At 38.9% G+C, this 26,695-nt stretch overlaps 2 protein-coding genes across 2 annotated transcripts in view; one reads left to right on the top strand and one right to left on the bottom strand.

Moving 5' to 3' along the window:
• Positions 1 to 26,695, top strand: part of LOC309857125 (phosphatidylinositol 3,4,5-trisphosphate-dependent Rac exchanger 2 protein-like) — a 159,138-nt gene that overhangs the window by 23,725 nt on the left and 108,718 nt on the right. The window lies entirely within an intron of this gene.
• LOC309857126 (uncharacterized protein) overlaps positions 11,280 to 26,695 on the bottom strand; it is a 77,446-nt gene continuing 62,030 nt past the window's right edge. Inside the window, exon 2 of the mRNA XM_082749986.1 lies at positions 11,280 to 11,789. Coding sequence (XP_082606112.1) covers positions 11,311 to 11,640 — 330 coding nt within the window. The 5' untranslated portion in view covers positions 11,641 to 11,789 and the 3' untranslated portion in view covers positions 11,280 to 11,310. The remainder of the gene's footprint in view (positions 11,790 to 26,695) is intronic.

The following is a 26,695-nucleotide window of genomic DNA, read 5'->3' as shown; positions in this document are numbered from 1 at the left end:
CTTCTAATGGCAGGGATACATAGCCTTTTCCAGACTATCTGTGAATTCTGTGCCTTTGCAAAAAAGGTGGGGCCAGATACTCTCCTCTTCTTCCCCATTTTGTCCTTTATTTCTGCTTCATGTCTTCTGTCTTTCCAACTTTACCTTCTTGGTTAGACCTTCTCTTTACCCTGTTCTCAGTTCAGTTTAGGTTAGAACGCAGTCCAGCACTTTAGCAGTAGCTGCAGCTCACGCTGCAAGTAATGATTACTGAAGCTATGGAGTAGTTTCATAATGTTGGCAGAAATGGCTTGAAGTAATGGCAGCAGTGATTAGATAGACTCAAAGTGATGATTCTAATAGTTGCAAGTTGGGCAAAGGTGCCAGCAGTTTCCATAGTGATAATGTTGGTTTCAAGAGAAGCAACAATGCATAATGGTCATGAACAGAAACTTTTCCAAGGTGAGTTACTAGCCTCCTCCCACCTGTCCTAGACATTGTAATTGCCTCTGTAGCATCCCCTTTACTCCTACTCCACTGGTTTCCATGATATTGACCTAAGCCACCTGACAACTTCTTGCTACACTAACTAGTTCAAGGAAAAGCAAAAATTCAGACGTAAGCCAATCAGTATACAGAATTCCTTCAGTCACATTGATTGCTGAAGGAAAGAATCTGTACCATTAAAATGGCCCAGAAAGAGGGTCACCTTGGTGGCTCAGTTGGCGAAGCATTGAACTCTTGATTTTGGCTCAGGTCATGATCTCAGGGTTGTAAGACAGAGCCCCATGTTATGCTGGGCGTGCGCCTGCTTAAGAGTCTCTCTCCCTTTCCCTCTGCCCCTCCCCCACCCCTAAAAAATGTTCAATTAGACACAAAGTTCAGAACTTCTGTTAGAGGTTGTTTTTAAAAATCCATTGCTCAAGAAAAAAAAAATACATTCCAAAACTTAGTGACTTAAAACATCAATATTTATTATTTTTCTTAATTTTGTGAGTAGACCACATGAGTGTTTCTTCTTCTGGTCTTGCCTGAGCTCATTCATATGGTTGCAGTCATGTGACAGCTCAGTTGGAACCAGAGTCCCATCTGGTATCACTCTCATATCTGACAACTGATGATGACTGTTGGTTAAGGTACTTTGGCTCTTCTCCACGTGGCTTCCAATCCTACAGAAGGTTACTCTGGGCTTTTGTCTAGATGATGATCTCAGGTTTTCAAGAGGGCAAAAATGGAAGTTACAAGTTTTTCTAGGGCTTAATCTCTGGAACTTACAGATCATCACTTCTATCATATCCTTTTGGAAAAGGCAATTCACGAGGTCAGTTATGACTTAAGGTAGTGGGAAAAAAAGACTCTATCCCTTAGTGGGAGCAACCAAATTGTGAAATTACTAAATGATGTGGATATAGGGAATTCATTAAAGGGCATTATGTGACCTATAATGGTTGAATGAGGTCAGTTATGCTGTAAAATACCACATGTTGTGTAACCCACTATCTAGTATTATCTTTAAAAACTTATGTAGGGGTGCCTGGGTGTCTCAGTGAGTTAAAGCCACTGCCCTTGGCTCAGGTCATGATCTCAGGGTTCTGGGATTGAGCCCTGTATCGGGCTTTCTGCTCAGCAGGGAACGTGCTTCCCCCTCTTCTCTCTGCCTGCCTCTCTGCCTACTTGTGATCTCTCTCTGTGTCAAACAAATAAGCAAAATCTTAAAAAAAAGAGCCATTTACTATTTTAAAAAATTATGTAAATGCTTCCATCTAGTGTATTTCAGTTCCATAACTTTCCTCTTAGAACTGGCTATTTGTTCTACCACATCTTGTGTGTGTACACTTATTTAAGTGTATGTATACATGTCATTAATCAAGATATGAAGTCACCACTAGTTTTCTCTCTTTGGTAATACAGACTTTTTTATTTAAATGTTCCACTGGCAGCAGTGTTATATAGAATTTGAAATTTGTATTTATAGATGGTACAAGATAATGGACAGAGGGTGTGTGTTTTTCCTTAATCCCTTCAATCCCCCTACCAACGTTGGGTAAGAGTAAAAGAAAACACCCATTGCCATAAAGGAAATGAAATAGAAACATGAGCAGGGGAGAGATTTCAACACACTTATGAAAGATAAAAAGAGGATGGAAGATTTTCAACAAGGAAAAGAGTGAGGCAGGTGTAGAGCAGAAAACAGGAGAAGGTTGACCTAGAGGAAAGTTGGAGGGTGTAAAGGCAACAAGAGTGAGAAGGGTGGCATATCTGAGAGGGCTATTTGCACAGTGGCCTAATGTTTTCTTCCTGACATGCTCATTTATTTGCTTCCCTTCTCTGTGTTTTCTGATGCTTAGTGTAAAAATCAAGCATCAGTCTCAGACTAAAAACACCTAAAGATTCTTCTCTAATAAGATACGAGTATCAATACAGGCAAAATTGGAACTTTTGGTGCCAGCACCCCAGAGTAAAGTTCTCCCATTTTGGCAGTTGGAACTTCCACAGCTAAAGACCTATTACCTGCCTGTACCCATTAATAATTCATTCCATTTAGACAAGTCCTAGACACCTACATAAAGGCCTCAGTAAATGTCTATTAATGAGACCAAGTACAAAGACAAACCCACATAAATATAGGAAACACATCCCTGCTGCAGAGAGAAACAATCCCATTCCCTTTTCTTAATTGGAATGAATATACGGTCAACATCACAAAAGGACTGGATAAAAGAAAGACAAAGACAAGACCAAAAAAAAAAAAAAAAAAAAAAAAAGAAAGAAAGAAAGAAAGAAAAAGAAAAAAACCAAAAAACCACCAACAACAGAAAAATTGTTGCTAGAAGAAACAAAGAAATTTCAGAGAAAGATTTGAGAAGGTAGTAACCCCAAGTACAAGAGCAGAATGCTATAAGAAAGAACAGTCAAGGAACAAATTGGAACATTTATTATATATTTAATTATATGCCAAATGAAATATTTAAAGAAGGGTTAGAATATAATGTGAGTAGTTCTCGCACAACATAAAGAGAAAAACAAAGAGATTGAATGAGACAGAGGCAACAACAACAAAACAAGGAGATTGAACACTTGAAATAGATAAGATATTCAGAGTATAATTCTAAGAGATCCAACTCAACTAACAGGATTTCCAGAAAAATGGGCATACATTAACAAAGGTAAATAAATTTTAATTTTAATTTTAATTTTAAATTAAATTAATTAATTTTAAATTTTAATCAAAATAATTTCTAAGTTCAATGGGCTTGAACTCACAACCCTGAGATTAATATCTGAGTTGAGATTAAGAGTCAGACATTTAACCAACTGAGCCACCCGGTGCCCCACTAAGAGAAAGAAATTTTAAAGAAATACTACAAAAAAACTTTCCCAGAGGTCAGAAACACTATTCTGTTTGAGTCTATCAAGTTCCAGTAAATTAAGAGAAAATCCACATGTAAATGTATGCCTGAAATCTTTCTGTCAGAACACAAAAGAAAGAGCATTCCAAAAAAACTTACATAGATAAAACAGGTCATCTGCAAAGGATAGAGAGTCAAAGTGGCACTGCATTTCTAATCACCAACACAACTGGTAAGAGAAAAATGAGCAATGGTATTTACAGTTCTAATGGATAATAATTCTGAAGCAAATGCATCATGGCAAAATAACTACATTTTAGAGTTCCCAGGACTCAGAAAATTTTTATGTCATGCACTCTTCTAAAGGAAGTCATTTGAGATATAATCCAGTGAAATGGGTGTAGATATCAAGTGTTGTCAGTTGAATTATATGCTCCCAAAAGATTTTGTCATTCTAGTCCCCAGGACCTATGAATGTGACCTTCTTTGGAACAAAGTTTTTCAGATCAATTTACGATGAGGTCATTAGGAGAGACCATAATCCAATATGACTGTTCTTCTAAAAAGGGAACACAGACATGCACAGAAGAAAAACAATGTGGAAGACATGGGGAGAACCCATCTACAAGCTAAGGAATATCTAAGGATACCCAGCAATAGGAGAGAGGGATGATCAGATTCTCCCTCATAGACCTTAGAAAAAATCAACCTTTTCAACCTCTTGATCTTATACTTTCATCTTCCAGTACTGTGAGATGTTAAAACTTAGTTATGGAAGCCCAAGAAAATGAATATACCATGAGAAAAGACTCTGAAAAGAGAGATGGTGGAATTCACTGGAATTGGAAAAGCAATCCCAGGATGACAGTTTTTGATCAGGTACTTATTCTATCAGTCCAGTGTGCAAATGAAATCAAGGGCTCCAAGAAGAATGAACAGAATAAAAACAAAACAGAGCAACAGATAGTACATAAGTGGCAGGAGAATATTAGTGATTTTCCAAAGAAAGGATAGATTTCTTCTCTTCACAGAAAATTAGAATCTCTACCAAAAATAGAAAATAAAACCAAAACCTAACAGAATGTCTAATAAAGTCTTGGTTCAGATATGAAAGAAACCCAATGTCATGCAGGTCTTTCAGCAATTGATGGTGTGTTATGAAACAGAACCCATTTAACCTAGAAGAGGTCCCTGAGTGTCCTGAGTGTTATGAATTTGGACCCAAAGAGAAGGAAGTACAATTTTATTGTACAACTTATTTATGCAATGAGCATTATTTAAGTAGTCATATAATATATACACTGTTAATTGATTTTAAACTTTTAAAAAGAAATGTGGATGTCTTAAATGTAGTTACACAATACAAGATAAATATTATCAATCCTGACAGTACAAAACTAAAGCTACTGATTAAAAGGTAAAGGTGGAAGGTGGTGAGTCAGAGAAAGAAAGGCAGAATTGTTAATAGTCTCATGTAATACAATGGGTAGTCAGGAGACATTGCATAACTTTTCTGTAACAGGAAGGAGTATTTTAAGTGTGTTGCTTATTTACAGATGTTGCCAATATAAGATTTAAAACAACTATCAAAAATGGGCATACCCTCTCTCAACTTGATAAAGAACATCCTTGAAAACCTACAGCTAATATCATACTTAATGGTGAGCAACTAGATGGTTTCCCACTAAGATCTAGAATAAGGCAAAGATATGTGCTCTTACCACTTCTATTTTATATTGTATTAAATCCTAGCTAATGCAATAAAATAAGAAAAGGAAATTAAAAGTGTACAGATTAGGAAGGAAGAAATAAAACTATCCTTGCTGTAGGATGACATGACTATGTGGAAGTCCAAAACATTAACAATAAAAACCTCCTGTTACTAGTAAGTGATTAAAACAAGCTAGAAGGATACTAGACTAAAATAAAAAGCTAATTGCTTTCTTCTATACTAGTAATGAATAATTAAAATTTGAAATAAAAAACACAAGACCATTTACTTTGTAAACCTCATGTCCACACAAAACCCTGCACACTAAAGTTTATAGCAGCTTCATTCTTATTTTTAGTACCAAAAACTATACATAGGTATAATGTTAACACAGTATATGTAATATCTATATGAGAAACATAATGAAACTCTGATGAAAGAAAGCAATGTAGATCCAAATAAATGAAGAGATATTCTATGTTCATGGGTAGAAATATTCCATATTGTAAGTACGTCAGTTCTTTCTAACTTGATATATAGATTCAACATAATTCCAAACAAAATCTCAGCAAGCTATCTTGTGAATATTGAAAAAAACTATTCTAAGTTGATATGGAGGGGCAAAAGACCCTGATATGGCGAAGAACAAAGTCAGAGGAGTAACTTTGAGACAGAGTATAAATCTAGAGTAATCAATACAGTGCAGTACTGGGGAAAGAAGAGACAAATAGATCAAGGAAAGAGAATAAAGAGTCCAGAAAAAGACCCACACAAACATAATCAACTGATCTTTGAGAAAGGAGCAAAGGCAATTTAATGGAGAAAGGATAATCTTTTCATCGAGTCATGCAGGAACAACTGAACAATCAATGCAAAAAAACAAACCAAAAAAACCCCACAAATCTAGACAAAGACCTTACACCTCTCAAAAATATTAATTCACAGATCATGGGCCTGAATGTAAAATGCAAAGCTAAACATCTGAGAAGACAACCTAAGAGAAAATCTGGGCGACTTTGGGTGTGACAATGATAAATCCAAACATTTTTTGGGTAGAGTGCCAAAAATGTGATCTGTGAAAGAAAAACTTGTTAAGTTGAACTTCATTAAAGTCAAGATCTTCTCTGCCAAAAGACAACGTCAAAAGAATAAAAAGACGGGCCACAGACTGGGAGAAATTATTTGCAAAAGACATATCTGATAAAAGGACTATTGTACAAAATATACAAATAGCTCCTATAGCTTAATTAGAAAGCAACTTCATTAAAAATGGACCAAAGACCTTAACAGACAGATTATGAGAGAGGATATAGTAAGCATGAATGGATGACAAGTAAGCATATGAAAAGATATTCAGTCTTGTATGGCACTAGGGAATTATAAAATAAAACAACAATAGGATGAAACTACATACCAATTAGAATGGCCAAAATCCCAAATCCTGATACCACCAATGGCTGGTGAGGATGTGGAACAAGAGGAATATTCGTTCACTGCTGATGGGAATAAAAAATGATACAGTCTCTTCAAAACAGTTTGGCTGAAATACACTCTCATCTTGTGATCCAGCAGTCATACTCCTTGGTATTTACTCGAAGGAGTTGAAATGTTCTATCTGTATAAAACCTGCCCAATAATGTTCATAGCATCTTTCTTCCTAATTGCCAAAATGTGGAAACATTCAAGATGTCCTTCAAGAGGTAAGTTGATAAGCTGGTACATCCTGATAATGGAATTTTATTCAGTGATAAAAAGAAATGAGCTATCAAGCCATGAAAAGACATGGAGGAAACTTAAATGCAGATTGCTAAGTGGAAGAAGCTTGTCTGAAAATGTACATAATGTATGATTCCAACTACATGTCACTCTGTAAAAGACAAAACTACAGAGACAGTAAAAAGATCAGTAATTGCCAGGATGGGGGAATGGAGAGAGGAGTAAATATGTAGAGAGCAGGGCACTTTTAGAAATTGTTTTCTGACCTGTAGTGGTGGAGATATGTCATACATTTTTAAAAAGATTTACTTATTTATTGAAGAGAAAGAGAGCAAAAGAGCAAGATGGAAGGGGCAGAGAGAGAGAGAGGCAGAAAAGCAGACTCCCCTCTTAGCACAGAGCCTGATGCAGGGCTCAATCTCTGGACCCTGAGATCATGACCTGAGCCAAAATCAAGAGTTAGACACTTAACAGACTAAGCCACTCAGGCGCCCCTATATCATACATCTGTTAAAACACACAGAATGTGCAACATCAGGAGTGGATTCTAATGTAAGCTATAGATTTTCATTAATAATAATTTATACATATTGGCTGATTAATTGTAACAAGTGTGCCACACTAATGCAAGATGTTCACAATAAGAAAATCTGTGTTGGGAAGGTGAAATATAAGAGGGTTTATAGGAACTCTCTAGCCTAATATATTACATATCTGTTTTCAGTAAACTTTTTTGCTTTGGTAATGTGATTTCTTCCCTGAATTTATTATCATGTATTTCTTTCAGTTTCCCATGATTGGTTAAGGAATAGTGTATATGGATTTTAATTATGTGATTGCCACATTTCAGGTGAAATGAATGATACTTCTTTGAGAATATAAGAAATGTAATATTTGTAGTTTCTTCTTGTCCTCTAAACAAAATCATGAGTCACAGTGACAGTTATTTACATATACACCATTTTTCTCTGAGAAAATAAAAGGGTATCTATCTTGCCTTCTCCTGAAGAAATGTTAGAGAAGCAAAAAGCCAAGTCTAAACAAAGACCATTTTTGTTCAGAGATTAAAGAATTCCAGTGCAATTCATTTGATCAACAAATATATATTTAACAAGACTGTATGCCAGATTCTGGAGAAGCTGTGGTGACACTGTCTTTTCCTTCAAGATACTGTGGTCCAGTAAAGAATTCCATCAATTGACCTGGCAATTATAATGAACATAACGGATGATAAGAAAAAGGACTGTGCTATGGATCTTGGCATTTAAGAATTCTGAAAGTACTCCCGCATGGCTGGGGTTCATTTGCCAAGGTGAGAGTGGCATGAAATAAACCCTGAGAGGCTGGGTCATAAATGACATTTGCCTTTACCTGAGGGATTTGAAGCAGATTCAAACCCTTCTTGTATTCCAGGAAAAACTCTCTTGATCTCTTCTTGTCCAAGACTCTTAATTATGCTTTATACAGCTCCAACATACCTATATTTTTTATATGAGTATAATCTAGAATCATCTATCATAGGCTAGAGTAGTAAAGGAAATGCCAGAATCATTTTTACTTGTAAATAAAAAAGTCTGTCTCCTAGAATTCTCTGTTTAACAAGATGGCTGTGCAATGAAGTGATCTTTCTTTCTTGTTTTTAGCCAGTGCTGTAGTCTTTAAATGACTTCCACATCAAATCTGATTTATTACTTCACCTGGGCAAACACTAGTACCGGGATGGCAGGCAAGCTAAAATGATCTCTATCATAAATAGAAGTTGGGAACTCTTTTTTTTTTTTTTTTTTTTTTAAGAGACCATCTTGGGTTCTTCAGTCCAGGAGTTGTTCTTCTCTAAGTCTGACCAAAGAAAACCTACTGTGCATTGTACTTTGGCTCTTTGAACTGTATAATAATAGATTTTAACCTGAACAAGTACATGCATATGAAATAAACCTAATGGCTGGGCTAGTTTACCACTTAGCCTTTTCTCACTATCTTCTTTTTTCCCATCCCTTTTTTATTGGATGCTTCAACCTCATTAGTATTTCAGGAAAAAACTGGATCCTGTCCATCATTTTTGTTGTTGCTTTCCTTTTCCTGGCAGACAGAGCTTCAAGTTTCAATAGAGGAACTGGGGAGGGATACAACACATTCAGAGTTTATGAAAGACCCTATTTGCCATCAAAGTGAAGGTTTCCAGATACTCTGGCCCTGTTTTCTTATGCTCTTAAGTCTTTGATAAGGAATTAAGAACTCCTGCCAGGGCTACAAAAGACACTGAGAGGTGCCTTTCAGAAGGCACTACATGGTGTTCTGAAGCTGTTCATTTATTACAAATGGTGTTGAGGAATACTACACTGAGGAACAGAAGAATGGGGAAAAACTGTTAATATCATAATAATTTCTACATGAGCATTTCTGAGAGACAATTGGATGTGCACACTTGAATATTTTTCTGTTAACATCCTTGCACTTTTTTTTTTCAAAGCATGCCTTGCAGCTTCCTTTGAACAGAATTACTTATATTTATAACACTCTCCTACTCAATTACAATTCCTTAGAATGGTGGTTCTCAAATATTAGTGAGGTAAGAATAATATGAAAACCCATCAAAAGAGTTTAGGGCTTGCATCTCTGAGATTCTCATTCAATACATCTAGAATAAGGCCCATAAATGTTCAACAAGACCTCCATGTAATGGTCTGTGAAATACCTTCAGAAATATTTGCCTAGAGATCAAGTCTCTGTGGTCCTCAGGCCATAGGTCCATGCAATGCACATAGAGGTACTCAATACACGTTTGTAGATTCAAGGCAAATGGTTTGGGTAGGTAAAACCCCACTGGAGATTTAAGCTCAATATATTACTCTCAGAGATGAGGCTGAAGCTCTAGTGGCTTGAATATAAACTAATTATTTTTGATAGAAGGATAATGGCATAAATAGGCTCAAACTTGGGGGGGGGGATTGGTTAGAAATATATATATATATATTTACCTATAAGAGTGCCTGAATGGAAAGCCTGATTTATTTACTCACGTTTTTCATTTGAGAAGGGTAGATGTAAGAAGGAGGAAAAGCATTCATTCCTAGCTGCTTGTGGTACATTGTGAAAAGGATAAACCATGTTTGATTTTCTCCATTCATTGTTGGATGTGTATTTCCTTTGTCCTCCCCTTGTTACTTTTGTTTATTGTTTACTAGGGGTTATGAGATCTGCTCTTTAAGGCTCCTCCTCCTTTGTTCTTCTGCCACAAGGTGTGAAGCCATTTGTTTATTTGTCCTTTGTTCAGAGCTACCTGTATATAGGCATGCACAAAACAAAGGAAAATCATATCTTGTCCATCAGCTCCTCACACATTCAAAAGCCGTGCCCTTAATAAAAGAAGAATATTTCACTCCCTCTTTGCTCTTTGAGGGACGTAGGGATTCATCATGCTCTGAAAAGATATCTCTAATAATTATTTTAATGTAAGTAATGTGGAAAATATCTTTTATTTTTAGAGATTTGCTAATGCTTTCAACTATTGGGAAAAATTAACATGCTACTTTCTTTCATCAAAGCCATTCACTCTTCAGTTTATTTAAATGTCATTAGTGTGGAGTGCTTCAAGTTCTAAGTAGGAAAAAAATGACACTGACAAATCAATGTGGATAATATAAAGACAAAAGTATATATGGATTATTCTGCGTGGAATTGTTAAATGTTCAGTGATCATTAGCTTCTGATTCTGTTTCCAAGTGAGAAAAGGCAAAAACATACATATTCCAATCAGGACATGCTCTGTGTTTCTCTCCTTTTTCAAATCCTAAGAATATATCTGTATCTATATATCTTTATGTGTATCTACATATCTTTTGATAACCACTCAATAACAGCTTTAGACAAAGCTGCTCATTTAGTGACACTGTGTTAAATCATAGCAGCTCTCAGAAACAAAATTGGCACAAGTATTTTTGCCTGTGATTGAATTTCATATTATCTTGCTATTGGAAAAAAGTCATAGGCATGCAAAGCATCCCTCCAAAACAGCACAGTGCAATGGGGATGCTCATTCTATCTGGAGTCTGTTGTTTGGGCCAGGGCTGTCACTTTCCCATAGTGTCTTCATTTTTTATGCTAATTGACTTTCCAAGGGCAGACAGGAGGGTGTCTGCCCTGTGAATTATTCTCGGTTGGGGGGCTTTTAAAAGCAAACCTATTTTGTGCCCAAACAAAACCAAAAATCAATGTGTTTCTTTTCAAAGATGGTAGGGTCAATACCATGGTTGTTTTGTTCCCATCCAGTTATGTAACCGTGGGGACTTGTGTCTTTGCTTTCAGGATTTGTACAAAACACATTAAAGCTAAACAATAGGCGGGAATCATAGAAGCAACCCTTGAGCTGTGTCTTGGAGAATGTCCTCCTAGGTTTGGGAATCTCCAATTAGTTCCAACTGAAGTGCTGACTCCGTGTGTGTGTGTGTGTTAGCTGGCATGCAACACACTTCCCCAGGGTTGTTTCATTTTTCCTGAGATTTGGCGAAGGGTAAAGGGTCGGAGTCACATGGGTACAAAGCATTTGATTAATGTTTAAGTCACCGCTCTCGCTGTCGGAGCTGCCTCCCCGCCAGCCCCGGCCGCGTGAGGCCAGAGCCGCGGGGCTCGGCGTGCAGGTCCGGGACCCGGGCCGCCTCTCCCGTGAGTTGTCTGATCAGAGCCTCGCGCCTCCCGCGCCTGAGTTCCAGCGAGCGCCCTTTCCTCTCCCAACACCCCAGCCTCTACCCAGCCTGTAAAGTCGCCGGTACCCCCTCGGGCTTCTCGGATGCAGCAACTTTCCCCTCTGGCCGGCGCGGGGCCGGGCGCCAGTCGGCTAGCGGAATAGCGCGCAGCACAGCAGCCCTGCGTCCCGCCGCCCACCATGACCGACGGGAGCCGCTGGGACGGCCGCGCCCAGAGAGCCAAGGACCTGGAGAAACAGCTTCGCTTGCGCGTGTGCGTGCTCAGCGAGCTCCAGAAGACCGAGCGGGACTATGTGGGCACGCTGGAGCTCCTGGTGTCGGAGAGTGTGTCTCCCCTCCTCTATGCAGGGTGTAGCAGGCGGCGCAGCGCGCGGATCCCGAAGCGGCAGCGGGCGCGTGGCATTGTCTGCGGGGGGACAGGGCACCGCTCCCGGCGTCGCGGGACCATGAACCCGCGCACGGACACTCTGCTCGCCCGCGCGTGGACCCCGGGCGGGACTGTTTAAAGCCTGGACACCCAATGAGTTTGCCAGGGCCTTGGACACATGCGGGCTTGAAAAGTTAGGTCCAATGGGAGAAGGGTCCTGTCCCGGGAATCCCTGCTTACCCCCTCTTTCCTCACTCTTTACCCCGTCCCTGGCTGCCTTGTGTAATTTTTTTACCCTCTTCTCCTCCCCTGGGTTTTTAAGACTTTGGCTTGGTGATTAAGGTCAGTCTACTACATTCAGGTACATTTAGTTAAAAGAAAAAAAAAATCCTTGATTGTTTTGGACCTTGAGTTCATTATTCAGATTAGATGGCAGCGAAGTCCCTTTAGTTATAATAATCTTTGAAACACAGGATTCTGGCAAGGGGTAGAGAACGAGCAGTGGGGTTATGATCTCTAGCAGCTGTTGGCTGTTAAAGCCACCTGTGGTGCTCACCCTGTTCTAGCCCTGCAGTCTTACCCCCATCCTCCCTCCCGGGTTTAAATTTGCTCTCCCAGCTCAGCTTCTGGATTCTCTGTTCATACTGAGCCCAGTAGTGCAGTATAATAAAACTAGTGTCAAAAAAACTTCAAGATTTCATAGAAAGAACTGGCAGGAACTTTGTTTCAAAGTTTCAGCTTGACGTATTGGAAGCCTGCTCTGGAAACGTTTCATTCATTTTAGAGCCAGAAGGGGCAAAACTGAGTGAAAGAAACTTCTGAGACAACCCTCAGAAATTGATTTTTTTTTTTTTTCTATTCATTGTTGCAAAGACAAACTTTGAGCATTGTCTCTTTTCCACCCAGATGCCTGGGAGAGCATAGGACTGAGGAGCTCTTAGACTTTGCAATCTAACTCACATCTTCAAACCTTCTGCTCCTTCCACCTCCGTGTTGCATGCCCTCCTGGTCCAACGGGAAATGTTTCAAAGGCCAAAACTTCCCGCTCAGTGTTCTGTAAGATGTAAACGTTCTGCTTATAATTATGGTAGAGAAATTCACTTCTTTGCTATGTCTAGAAAGAGAGAACATTGTTTCAACACAGGTTGACTTCTGGTTGACTTCTCAAATTAAAATCAGGATACCTGAGCCTCTGGGACCACATTCTTTGGAAATATTTAGATATTTGAGAATATATGGGTAATTGGTGATAAATTGGATTGTTGTACACTTCCATGTAGCAATGTCAAAAAAGCATGTTTTTAAGATTTGACATTTTTTTACAAAGTTATTACAATATTATTGACTATATTCCCTATGTTGTATGTTTCTATGACTTATAATCAGAAGTGTGTACCTCTTAATCCTCTTTATCTATTTCACTTATCCCCCGACCCTCCTCCCTGCTGGCAACTCCTTGTTTGTTCTCTGTATTGATGAATCTGTTTCTCTTTTTGTTGTTGTTTGCTTGTTTTGTTTTTTAGATTCCACTATAAATGAAGTTATATGGTGTCTTTCTGTCCGACTCACTTCACTTGGCATAATACTGTTAATCTGTGTTGTCACAAATGGCCAGATTTAATGCTTTTTATGGCTGAGTAATATTCCATAGTGAATTTCATATTCTATTCCATACCACATCTTCTAGATCAATTCATCTATAGATGGACGCTTAAGTTGCTTACATACTGTAAATAATGCTGCAACAAACAGGTATACATATATCTTTTTGAATTGGTGTTTTCATTTCCCTCAGGCAAACGCCCAGAACTGGAGTTATAGATCATATGATACTTCTATTTTTAGTTATTTGAGGAACTTCCATACTGTTTTCCATAAGGACCCCAGAAATTTACATTACCACCAACAGTGCATGAGGGTTTCCTTTCCTCCATGTCTTTGCCAACACTTGTTATTTCTTGTTATTTTGATACTAGCCATTCTGACTGATGTGAGGTGGATATTTGACTTTTAATAGCTTCAGATTTGCCTTTCATGAAATTTCATTGGTGACGAAGTCCTTTGGCTTTTGAAAAATCTGAGCCACTTCTTAAACTGTATTAGTTACTTCTTTCTAGAGGTATTTGAAAAAAGTACTGTGCAGAGTCCTGAATTGTAGAAATAGAGAGCTAACCTAATCTACATCAAAAACTAATTTGTTGATCATTAATATATGAGTTTTTCCTCTAACCTTAACACTTGATTATTAAAATTGAAAACTTATTGCTAGATAGAGTTGGGTAAGAAATTGTGGGAGGGGACACATGGGTGGCTCAGTTGCTTAAGCATCTATCTGCCTTTAGCTCTGGTCATGATCCCAGGGTCCTGGGATTGAGCCCCACATTGGAATCTTTGCTCAGCAGGGAGCCTGCTTCTCTCTCTGCCTGCTGCTTCTCCTGCTTGAGATCTCTCTCTCTGACAAATAAATAAATAAAATCTTTTTAAAAAAAGAAAAAAAAAACCCAAGAAATTGTGGGAGGTATAAAATAAATGATATGTACCTATTTACAAGTATTTCATTTAATGATTTCATTCTTCTTATTTCATTCAGAAATTATGGACTCTTCCACTTTTATTTTTCTTTGTCCATTATTTTGTGCACGTACATCCAATACTTATGCACAAACATGTACACACACACACAAACACACTAAAGTTTATCCTGACTTCTTTTTTTTTTTAATTTTTTAATTTTTTATAAACATATATTTTTATCCCCAGGGGTACAGGTCTGTGAATCACCAGGTTTACACACTTCACAGCACTCCCCAAAGCACATACCCTATCCTGACTTCTTTTTAATCATAATCATTGAAAGCCCCAGATCTACTTATAATATACTTTTAGATTTTCATTTCTGAGTATTTATTTTTTCATTATTATTTATAGTAACATTGAATACACATGTATTATTACTTGGTCACCTTCTGTTGATGTAGTCAATCTAGTTCTAACTTTAGTGTAAGCTAATAATATACCAAGCTTTAAAAATATTCAAACTCTTTGGCCTGGCAATTCTATTTCTAGGAGTCCATCTCGAAGGAATGATATGAAATATAGACAAACCATAAAATTGATTTTTTAAAAAAAGTTAGCACTAGTGTTAAATAAGGGGTACATTTGTTGTAAAAAATCTGATAGTGCATTTCTAAGTCAAATATAAATATTTGTTAGATTAGTCATCGTTTTAGATTTCTGTCATTGTTTCAGCCATTAACATGCATGAAGGGTAACTCTTATCTTTATTATGAAGAGATAGAAAACATATTTTCAGTTTTATCAAGAACATATTTTTTACTTAGAAGCCCATACATAATCAAACAAAATGGTATTTTTTCTCTTGATTAAATGATCATATGACCTGAAGGGGAAAACTTTTCATACTAAGATCTTTTTTTTTTTAAAGATTTTTATTTATTTATTTGATAGACAGAGAGAGATCACAAGTAGGCAGAGAGACAGGCAGAGAGAGAGGGAGAAGCAGGCTCCCCGCTGAGCAGGGAGCCCGACGTGGGGCTCGATCCCAGGACCCTGAGATCATGACCTGAGCTGAAGGCAGAGGCTTAAACCACTGAGCCACCCAGGTGCCCCATTCATACTAAGATCTTTTATACTTCTTTTTCTTTTAAAGATTTTTAAAAATTTTATTTGACAGAGAAAGAAGAAGATCACATGATCATGAACCAGGGGAGAGGCAGAGGGAGAAGGAAAAGGTGAAGCAGACTCCCTGCTAAGGGGAGCCTGACTGGGGTTTGATTCTAGGACTCCGAGATTAGGACCTGAGCATTTAAGTCAGATGCTTAACTGACAGAGTCACCCAGGTACCCCTAAGATCTTTTATATTTCTAATTCCTTTTTGTTCTCATTTCCAACCCTTTCATTTTTAAAAGCGAGAACAACTTTCCCCACTCCCACCCCACAGATAGCTGGTATGTAGAGTGATTCTCTCTTCCCATGGGATCTCTGGCTTCTTTTGTTTCTTGCTAGCCCTTCTATCCTTTTGTATTCTCACTGGGCTTTCAGGGCTCCGTTCCTTCAGGAAACTTCATAATCCTGTCCTCTCTGCTGTCCCCCCTACCCCATCCCAGTCTACAGTGCTCACTGCTTTGTAGTTTCTTCTTCCCTGCACTGAAGGAGGCTTATATATGTATGTGTTTACTTTGGTCTCATTCTATTAGAATGTAAGCTTCTTGGGGACAGGCCCATATTTTACTTGTCTGTTTTTCCCCAGAATTTTGTGCAGTGCTTGTGAAATCATAGGCCATTCCAAGATCAGGATGTCTTCCCAGACCCATTTGAGTGAACAGAAGAGCAGAGCAGGGCCAGCTTCATGGGTGTGCATGCTCTGCACGTTGCTCTGGGCTTCATGCTCAGAAGGACCTGGAACTTGGTTCAGAGCTCTGCTACCAAAGTCTTGAAATTTTTGCTCGTTTTATCTTTGAACTTGTGTTTTATAAGTGAAGTCCATTGGACAGTAGAGTGTGAGTAGAGCTAATATATGAAAGAAAGAGAAAAGCTTTATATTTCAGTACCACTTTTTTTTAAAGACTGTATTTATTTGACAGAGAGAGACAATGAGAGAGGGAACATAAGCATGAGGAGAGGGAGAGGGAGAAGCGGGCTTCCTGCTGAGCAGGGAGCCCGATGTGGGGCTCAATTCCCTGACCCTGGGATCATGACCTGAGCTGAAGACAGAGGCTTAACCAACTAAGCCACCCAGGTGCCCCTATTTCAGTACCTTTAATAAAACATTTCCCCCTGCTTTTTGAGCAAAAGGCCTCACACTTTTATTTTGCACTGGGCCTGGAAAATCTTGTAGACACATTTCACTATGGCATTGTGGCTGGATGGCTCTGAACATTTTTGTCTAAAATGGGACACTTCTGAGGGTGAAAGGGAGTGCTGTTAATAATTACACTGGGAAACAGATGTAACCCTGGAGTGTTCCTGGCAAATCAGAATGTGCTGTTCTTCCACGTTGCCAGCACATGAAGACAAAGACTTTGAGTTACATGTCTTGTCATAAACAAAAGATTTTGAAATTTGTCACCTGTCTAGGCGTTGACCTCGGATAGCCCAGAATCTGAGTCCTGTCTCTAATATACTAGTTAACTTTGGACACATTCCTAAACTTTTCCAGCCCCATTTTCTTCATCTGTAAAATGGGGAAACAATAGCATTTCTCAAGGTTGCTGTAAGGATGAGATGATGGATGCTTTGGGCTCTGCCCAGTCCCTGACTTACAGGAGTGCCCTATATATGGTTACTGTTATTTCTTCTGATGCTACCGTTGCTACACAGAGGTACCCATACTGGTCAGCCTTAATGTCTAATTTTTGCATGTGTGATATTCCTCTTTACACTTTCTATCTTTGAGTCTCTTCTTTACTTCTTCCCCCGGTGTTTCTCCTTCTTTTCATGCAGTCCTTCTTCCCATGATATTCTTATTTTTTTAAAAGATTTTATTTATTTCTTGTCAGAAAGAGAGAGAGCAAAAGAGCGAGTGCACACATAAGCAGGGAGAGCAGTAGGTAGAGGGAGAAGCAGACTCCCCACCGAGCAGGGAGCCCAATGCGGGACTTGAACCCTGGAATCATAACCTGAGCCAAAGGCATACGCTTAACCAATTGAGCCACCCAGGTGTGCCCCATGATATTCTTATACATACTCAATTGACGTAAGACTGCGAGAACACCTTGCAGTCTACAAAACAACAACCATAGTTAGTATGCTATTTTACTGTTTACAGTAAACAATTGCATATTTATTACCTGATTTGGGTTAATATATGTGCCCCTTACTCTTTCAAATGGTGATCCCTAGGGTTCCAGGGTTCTGTGGTTTGGCTTCAGGGTTCTGTGGTTTGTCCCTCATAGAGGGTGAGCAGGAACTGAATTGGATGGCTTCAGGCTTTCCACTGAACCTCTGCTAGCATAGTCCCACCTTCTTCTGATTTGTACCTTTGCTAAAGCAGTTAGAAAAGCCTCTTACCTAGATAGTAAACTCCAAGAGAACAGGAGTGGTGCATTTTTCTCTTAGGTACAATTTTCTTGGCCTAAATATAGTGGTGTGTAAATAGGTGCACAGGAAAACAAACAAATCAAACAAAAGCAAACACACAGTTTGAATGAGTCCAAAAACACCTTCCTTCAGTCATGATCTAACTTTTTCCAAGCAAGGATAAACTAATTCAACACATTACATTTAGGTTTGTGCTATACAGGCTGAATTGTGTGACCGTCAAATTCATATGCTGCCATCCTAACCCTCAGTATACAAATAATTACAATGCCATCTGGGCAAGTCAATGATAGAGTTATGAGCAAAGTTGCATGGAGGCATTAAGAGGCCCCTTCAGTGCAGGGTCAAGGGAAGCTTTAGGAAAGAGGTGAAGGATAGCTTCTGAGGGATGAGGAGAATATACCAGAATGGGAAGACAGCTAACTATCCATCTGAAAAGAACAGCGTGCTCCGTGTGACCTTCATATGACATTTTAGGGCTGCTGGCATGACATTGTGTAGGCGATGCTGACAGTTCTTTGTTGTTGGAGATTGATAAGTTCTATATGCTCTTTGGATACTTTTGGGTATTGGTAAGATGTGAAGTAAGTTCAGTCTAGTTTGAGAAGGATTGTATGTTTAAGAATTCTTTCTCCCTTTCTTTCTTTCTCTCTATTTTTATTACTTATTTGAGAGAGAGAATGAGAGAGGAAGAGAGAGACAGAGTATGAGGAGGGGAGAAGCAGACTCCCTTTTGAGCAGAAGCCCGATGCTGGACTCAATCCTGGGACTCCATAATCATGACCTGAGCTGAAGACAGTCACTTAACAAGCTGAGCCACCCAGATGCCCCAAGACTTCTTTTTTTTTTCAAATATTTTATTAATCTATGTAAAAGAGAGAGTGGGGGAGAGAACATGAGCAGGGGGAGGGACAGAGGGAGAAACAGACTCTCCACTGAGCATGACCTGAGCCAAAGGCAGACGCTTAACTGAGTCACCGAGGCACTCCTATTTGAAAAATTCGGACTTTACCTAAAAGTAGTAGGAAATCAATTGTGAGGGGACACCTACTGTCCTGTTAGTAATAAACAAATTTGAGATCTCCAAAGTTGGCACTGGAAAGAGATGTCTTGTGGGATTGTGGGATAAAGGTACTAGGCCAAGATTTCCTGAATCACTATCTCTGAATTTCACCTTGGGATTCCTTCTCTTCATTCCCTATGTCTATGACCTTTTTGGTCCTCAGCAATCCACATAAGCATATGGAGAAGACCTTTCCTTGCTTCTCTTAATCTGAGACATGTTATAATATTCAAAGCATTATTCTTGAGTAGGGAAGAACAGAGGCCAGTAATACTAGAAACAACATGAAACACAAACATAGTCCAACTTGTATAATACAGATTCCTGCTCCTAACAAAGTGATCTTTCAGGGCCTGGAGATTTGGACCTATTTTTATCCTAAGCCCCAACATAGTTACTCCTGGGCTGACTTGGGGGAGTGCTTTGTTTTCTAAACATTAACTTGAACATGTAGGTATGAGGATGGCCTCAGGACACTGCCCTTAGGATGTCTTGAGTCTTGTAGTGAATACACCTTAGTTCATTCATAATTCAGATATTTGGAATATTAATCATTCTGGCCAGAGCCTACTCCCTCTACAGAGGAAGGTATCTTTAGTCTTATGGTTTCATCTGCATAGCTGTACCTTATTATAATGCCATTAATATAAGAATAGTATCTACTGAGATTAGCTTTGTTTCTCAGCAAGAGAGCTCTGTCAGTAGGATTGAGGAATGAAGACTGGAGTCTGGTTACACATTGGGAGCTTCTGCCATTGCATTGGTCCAGGTAAGAAATGTGGAATGTCTGATTTAAGACAGAGCAATGAAGAAGATAAACAAAGCAAAACAGAATAAAAACCAAACCAAACCACAAACAGGCAAACAAGTACCCATCAACTAGGAGACATCCTTGGGTGGAACTTTTGGTATGTGTATTTATTCAGAAGTGGAGGTTTCTGTAGAAGGGAGAACATTGTGTGGAACTTCAGACTGTAGTTTGAAAACAAGATGGGCACAAGAGATGGAAGAGCATCGGGAGGAGGAAAAAGGTGAATTTGGTTTGGGACCCGCTGGGCGCAAATTCTGCTTCTTTTTGAGGATATGAATATGAAAGTTAAGAAAGAATTTGGGGCAAAAATTAGAGTTCTAGAATTTAACTTATCATATTTTTTGAAGTCATCAGGTGGATGAGATGCCCTAAGGGGAAGAATTTGAGGAAAAAAGCCATATAGACAGAGGGTAGGTTGTTGGAAAGCCAGCATTTGAAGGATGGAGGAAGAAATAGACTGTGCTGGTGACTCAGACTGAGCCATCAAGGGTTGAAACAAAGAACCAGGAGAGAGTGATCTCTTGAAATCCAAGGAAGGACCTAGTACCCAGACAAAAGTCTTCCTTAGAACTTTTGAGAAGTAGGTGGTGGGAAGACTGAAAAGGCCCCTGGATTTGCCAATTAAATGCCTGTCATTGGGCTTTAGTTCAGGAGTATGTGTGAGCAGAAGACTGATAGAGAATGAGCTGAGACCCCGTGGAAGCTGAGGGATGAAGACCAGTGGAAATACTATCCTGAGACTTTGTCAGTATATGCAAGGGGAGAAGTAGGTTAGTAACAGAAGCAGGTGATTTTGCCCAGGGATGTTTGAGGAACTGCCATGTCACCAGGAGATAAAGATTCTTGGCAAGATTCACTGCCATGAAACACCCACAACAACACATCAGTGAGCTGCAGACTGTAATGCCAAGAGTGAGCCGGCTGTCTTGGATACTTTTACATTTCTGCTGCTTCTCTAGTGTAGCATGTGAGGAACTGCTGGGATGGCCTTTGTGCCTCCTTTTGCACACTCACCAGCGGCCCTGCTGGGACAGTAGGGTGAGGTGCACGGTACAGAGCATGGTTTTAGGGAATCTGATGACCTGGGTTAAAGTTCTGGCACTGAAACTTACCAACCATTTGTAACTTGGGGCAAATTACATAGCCTCTTTATGCTTGGTTTCATATTTGGAAAACACATTCAATAATATCTCACAGGCTGGCCTCAAGTTCAAATCAGGTTGTGTAGGTACAGTCCTGATAGGTAGTAAGGCTTTCCTCTTTTTCCTTTCTCTTCCTGCCTCACAGATAGAGTTTGGTGGTTGTTGAGGCCACCTAGCCTGCTTCTGGGCCCTTTCTCTTCCAGCCTGGAAGCATATTGGAGGTTTTAATAGATAAGTTTTAATAGAAAGGTCCTAAGGAGGCTGGAAGGGCCTTCAGGAATGCAGGGGAGGTGTGGTCTTAGAGGAGGAGAGGGAGTGGTAAGGGTGTGGAAGATGCAGGTGGCAGGAAGGGGTGTTGAGGGGGTGAGGAGGTGAGGGGTGGGGGGCTGGAGGAGGTGGGGGAGTGTTGTGCTGTGGAAGGTGTAGAGTAGTTTGCCTCTCGGAGGAACAAAGGATGCAAGGAGTTGGAGGTTTCTGCCTGATGACCTTTACTTTTCTATGAAACTGAACTATTGTTTTCTTTGTGTTCTGTTTTGTTTGTTTTTGCTGAGAGTAAGGCCTATGAAGACAGTGATAAAGATTTGAAACATACACTTTCAAGAACAGTAAGGGGAACTGAATTCAGGTATCTGAGGTTGGATGTCTGACTGTCTTTGTGTAATCATTCTTTTATTTATTTTTATTATTATTTTAAAAGATTTTGTTTATTTATTTATTTGAAAGTGGAGGGGAGAGAGAGCATGAGTGGAGAGGGGAGAGATGGAGAGAGAGAAGTAGATTCTTCTGCTAAGCAGGGAGCTCAACGAGGGTAGAGGGGGCAATGACTCAATCCTAGGACCCTAGGATCATGGGATCATGACCTGAGCCAGAGCCAAAGGCAGAAGCTATTTAACTGAATGAACCACCCAAGCGCCCCATACGTATTCTTTTAAATGTGACTTTCTTAATGCAACATATCAATTTAGAAGTCAAAATAGAGAAATGGCTTCACCTCATTTCTTATATTATGATTAGGTTCAAATCTTGGAAATAATGACATAATCATTTTTTTAAACCATGACACAAATTGTGTAGAACTTCCAAACTATTACATTTAATGCACACAGCAATTACTGTGCACACTCTTTGAAAAGAAACATTGATTTATCTGACAGCATTTGGATAACATTACATTTTTTCTCAGTACTGTCTTTTAGCATTGTTCTGTTGAGTGTTCTCTTATTATATACCTGGTTTATACTTTAATTCCAAATAAAATTGTTATGTTTGAGTTTTGAGTACAATTAGTTTGACCTAAAAATAGTTGTTTCTATTTACATAAATTCTTTAAAATTCTTACCTATAATATTTACTTTTCATAATAGATGAGTTTTTATTCTCAGTGTATTGTAATTGCATTAGCTATATTAAAACCAGGATTTCTTTGACTTATTATATTATTGCCTGAAACAATAGTAAATTCAAAATCACCCCATAATAAATGTTTCTTTGCTTAAAACTATGGTTGGGTCACTTTTCAAATGGTGTTTGGTATATTCATTCAAATCCTGGGACATCTTATAAAATTTTTTTTAATTTTTAATTTTTTATAAACATATATTTTTATCCCCAGGGGTACAGGTCTGTGAATCACCAGGTTTACACACTTCACAGCACTCACCAAAGCACATACCCTCCATAATGTCCATAATCCCACCCCCTTCTCCCAAACCCCCTCCCCCCAGCAACCCTCAGTTTGTTTTGTGAGATTAAGAGTTACTTATGGTTGGTCTCCCTCCCAATCCCATCTTGTTTCATTTATTCTTCTCCTACCCACTTAAGCCCCCATGTTTCAATTTTTTCCCATTCTCATGAACAAACATTGAATTTTATCCAAGAATTCAATGATTATAATTTTAAGAAAATTGATATGTTAAGTTGTGGTTATGGTTTTTAAACATCTCTAGTTAGTATAGAGAACTTCAGACTTTGATTCCATGCATAAATTTGTAGTATTTTAGCCTTACCATATAGCTAAGCATACTGTACAAAAAAGGACCTGTGTTGTTGGAGAATAGCTAAGCCAAGGACATTATGTTCTGTCTTCAATGTGAAATGAGTATTTTCCATTAAAAGACAACCCCTTCATTTGGAAAGCTTAAATGGTATAATACTTAAGAAATGACAACATCTGGTTAAATTTAGAATACTGACATAAAAATATTCTCTGGGTTAATAGCAAAAACACAGTAATCTAGAATATGAATGAGTAAACATTTTTATTTATTTTAAAACTTTGTTTCTCTGGGAGAGTTGTGGGAGGCCACAGTAAGGCTTGAGACGAGGACCAAACCAGGCCCTGACTTGTGCCTCCTTTAAAGGCTAAATAGCCAAACAAAAGGCTTAGGTAGATAAAGTCCAGTAGCACTGAGAAAGGGTCTGTGCTATGTGTTGTGCACTCACCTATGTGACTTCCCACATGTTTGCTGGTAAGATAAGAGATGATTTGGTCGGGGTCAGAAATTCTTGGCTGGTCCTCGCTGTCCTCACACAGGCTATAGACTACACCACTGTAAGACTGTGCTGTGCTTACACAAACCATGTCTTGAGTGGCCTTGAAGTCAGTACATCTGGTGCTAGAAGGTCTGCTATTGGTGCTTGGGAAATAGATAATGGTAAAGCTTGTATGTATTGTTCTACATTCAGTGGATATTGTATAGTTGGCATTGGTAGAAAGCATTAATGTAACTAAAACACAGAGGAAGTGAACTATAATTCAAATGATTGTTATTCCTGGAAGTACTCTATTTTCCAGGACTACTTTTTTTGATGGGATAGACGAGGGAGAGGAACAGGCATTGTCGTAATCCCAGAATGACCTTTGATAAATAAGCCATGTTATATAGGTGGGGCCATTTTTCTTATTTTCTTATTCTAGCAAGGACAATTAGCACAGCTGTGTAATCTTAGAGTCCAGAAGGGAATCATGCTATGGATCGATGAATATAGCTTTCAAGTAAAATATGAGAAGTTGATGTTTCTCATGTATATTTTGAAATAATAATTCTCACATATAAATTGTACCTTCTCTGTATGGTGAAATTTTCCGAGGATATCAACTATTCTTTGGGCTTTAGGGCTATTTTTTAAAAAAATTATTTTATATTTAAAATTGACTTAATTATAAGGTATTTAATGAGTTAGATCATCAGAAAATGTGAAAGTTCAGTTGATAACTCCAATATATTCTTAATTTTAAACATTTGCATTACTATAGTTGAGTATTTCGTTCAGATTCAACTTTAATGGCATCAGAAAAATATACACAAACCTAAATGAGAGGTCCAAGAAGTCAGCCAGGATATTTGAATAAAATCTTAAAAAAGAAAAAGTCTGCTAACTAGATTTAAAGAGAAAATTATAGCTTTACTATATTGTATTATATATTCTTTCTACAAACCATTTCTTTTCCAGCTTGTCAGAATTGAAGTTCCAATTATTCTGTGATATTCTAGAATTCTTTCCTAGAATTTAATTTTTGCCAAATGAAATCTGTAGTAATTTTATAATAAGTAAAGACAGAACTAAGCAATCAGTGAAAAAAAAATAACTATGGAATGGAATTGGAGTGATTTTTAAATTTATTTCAAAACCAACTTACAAGTGAAAAACCTTTTTTTTTTAAAAGATTTTATTTATTTATTTGACAGAGAGAGATCACAAGTAGATGGCGAGAGAGGCAGGCAGAGAGAGAGAGAGAGGGAAGCAGGCTCCCTGCTGAGCAGAGAGCCCGATATGGGACTTGATCCCAGGACCCTGAGATCCTGACCTGAGCCAAAGGCAGCGGCTTAAACCACTGAGCCACCCAGGTGCCCAAGTGAAAAACCTTTTAACAGTACAATTTATGTCTCAGGTCAATTAAAAAAATACTTTTATACTAGGTCTTATGATTTAGTCTCTTCAATAATTGTTTTAAAAACATAAGGTTCAGGTATTTTTGATTCTTTTTTTTTTAAGATTTTATTTATTTATTTGACAGAGAGAGAGACAGCAAGAGAGGGAAGAGAAGCAGGGGGAGTGGGAGAGAAAGAAGCGGGCTTCCCGCTGAGCAGGGGCTTGATTCTAGGACCCTGGGATCATGACCTGAGCTGAAGGCAGATGCTTAACGACTGAGCCACCTAGGCACCCCTGATTCCTTTTTAAAAGACTTATTTATTTATTTATTTGAGAGAGGGAAAGAGAGAATCTTAACCAGACTCCCCACTGAGCACAGAGCCTGATTCTAGGATCAGTGGAGACCACCCCTGCCGAAATGAAGAGTCAGATGCCTAAGCGACAGACCCACCCAGGCACCCCCAAATATACTTTTTTAAGATTTTATTTATCCATCTGAGAGCGAGAGAAAGTGAGAGAGGGAGAGAGCATGAGTGGGGTGAAGAGCAGAGAGAGAGGCAGATTCCCAGCTGAGCAGGGAGCCCCCTGTGGGGCTTGATCCTGGGGATCCAGAATCATGACCTGAGCCAAAGGCAGACACTTAGCCAACTGAGCCACACAGGTGCACCAGTTTTGATTCTTAATAATATTCATTAAGCACGTATTGCATGCCAATCACTGTGCTAGGCTGGGAGGAGGAGTTAAAAATCCCCTGTTTCATGGAGCTCCCTTTCTAAAACAGTAGCTACCAGATAAATGAGTGAAATGTTTGGTATATTAGCTAGTTTAAATGGCAATGAGAATGAGTGAAGCAGATGGACAATAAAAATCTGTGTATGTTTTTACATTTTATATAGGTTGGGAAGGCAGAAAGTCACTCCTTTCTGCAAGGCTCTAAAAATACTTAAAAAATAACATTTTTTATTTTTATTTTTTTACACTCTTAACTCAGGCATTACCTAAGAGGAAAGTGCTACTTAGGTCTCTTGTTCAGCTCTTTAGTATAATTACAATTTAATGATGAATTTAAACTCAGATATACATTGCTAATAAATTTAATGGAACAGATTAGCAATAGCTTAGTGAGTGTAAGACTTAAGGCTTTAAGTAGCTAATTCTTAAGCTGTCATTTCTCAGTACACTGACTTTAATAGTGTAGGCACATGTTTTTTTGGAGGTTCAGCAAACTAACAATATATCTACCTCACCTTGTCATTGTTACATGTTTATGCCATTGAGAAGTTTATTTTGTAGAGTGTTTGTCAATACAGTTTCATATCCCAGCAGCTTTGTGTCTAGTGGGAATTGCATCCAGGGTTAGAATCCATCACTGGTGGGAACCAGCCAGCTTAGCAGTGCACCACCTCAGGGAAGCTTTTGCTGGAAATGAAGTGTCCTTCAGTTGTGAGCGGACTGAAGCATTAAGCAACAAGGGTGGGGGTGACAGGTTGGGAATCGTGAAGGTGCAGTGGGATCTCAAGCCAGTTTTATAACTGTTACCTTAGATAATCCCAGATGAGTTAAAAGCTAAGGTATGGAATGCTTTCTTCTGTTTTATCCATTAAGGTCTTACCCTGATAGAAAAAGGAAGGGTAACAAGTGTACCTTGCAACACCTCCCCATTCCTTGTTTTGATAGTATTAGCTCCCTTATGGCCCTGTAGAAGTGACTCCCTGGAGAAGTGTGGACAGCTGGAGGCAGCCCCTCTGTGGCCTATAAAGTGTCATTGGGAGCCACAGCCAGAGACTGTGGGGGAGGGGAAGGGTCACTTCAGGTCTGTGGAACACACTCCCTTACCCCTCAGCATCCTGAGGCCTTGTTTCTTGCGTTATTGTTAATAGAGTCTGGGAGCTTGGATTCTGGTGCTGAAATTCTTTTCTG

The sequence above is a fragment of the Mustela nivalis genome (genome assembly GCF_964662115.1).
Source record: "Mustela nivalis genome assembly, contig: HAP1_SCAFFOLD_405, whole genome shotgun sequence".
Taxonomy (NCBI): Eukaryota; Metazoa; Chordata; class Mammalia; order Carnivora; family Mustelidae; genus Mustela; species Mustela nivalis.
This window is presented reverse-complemented; position numbering and strand designations above follow the sequence as displayed.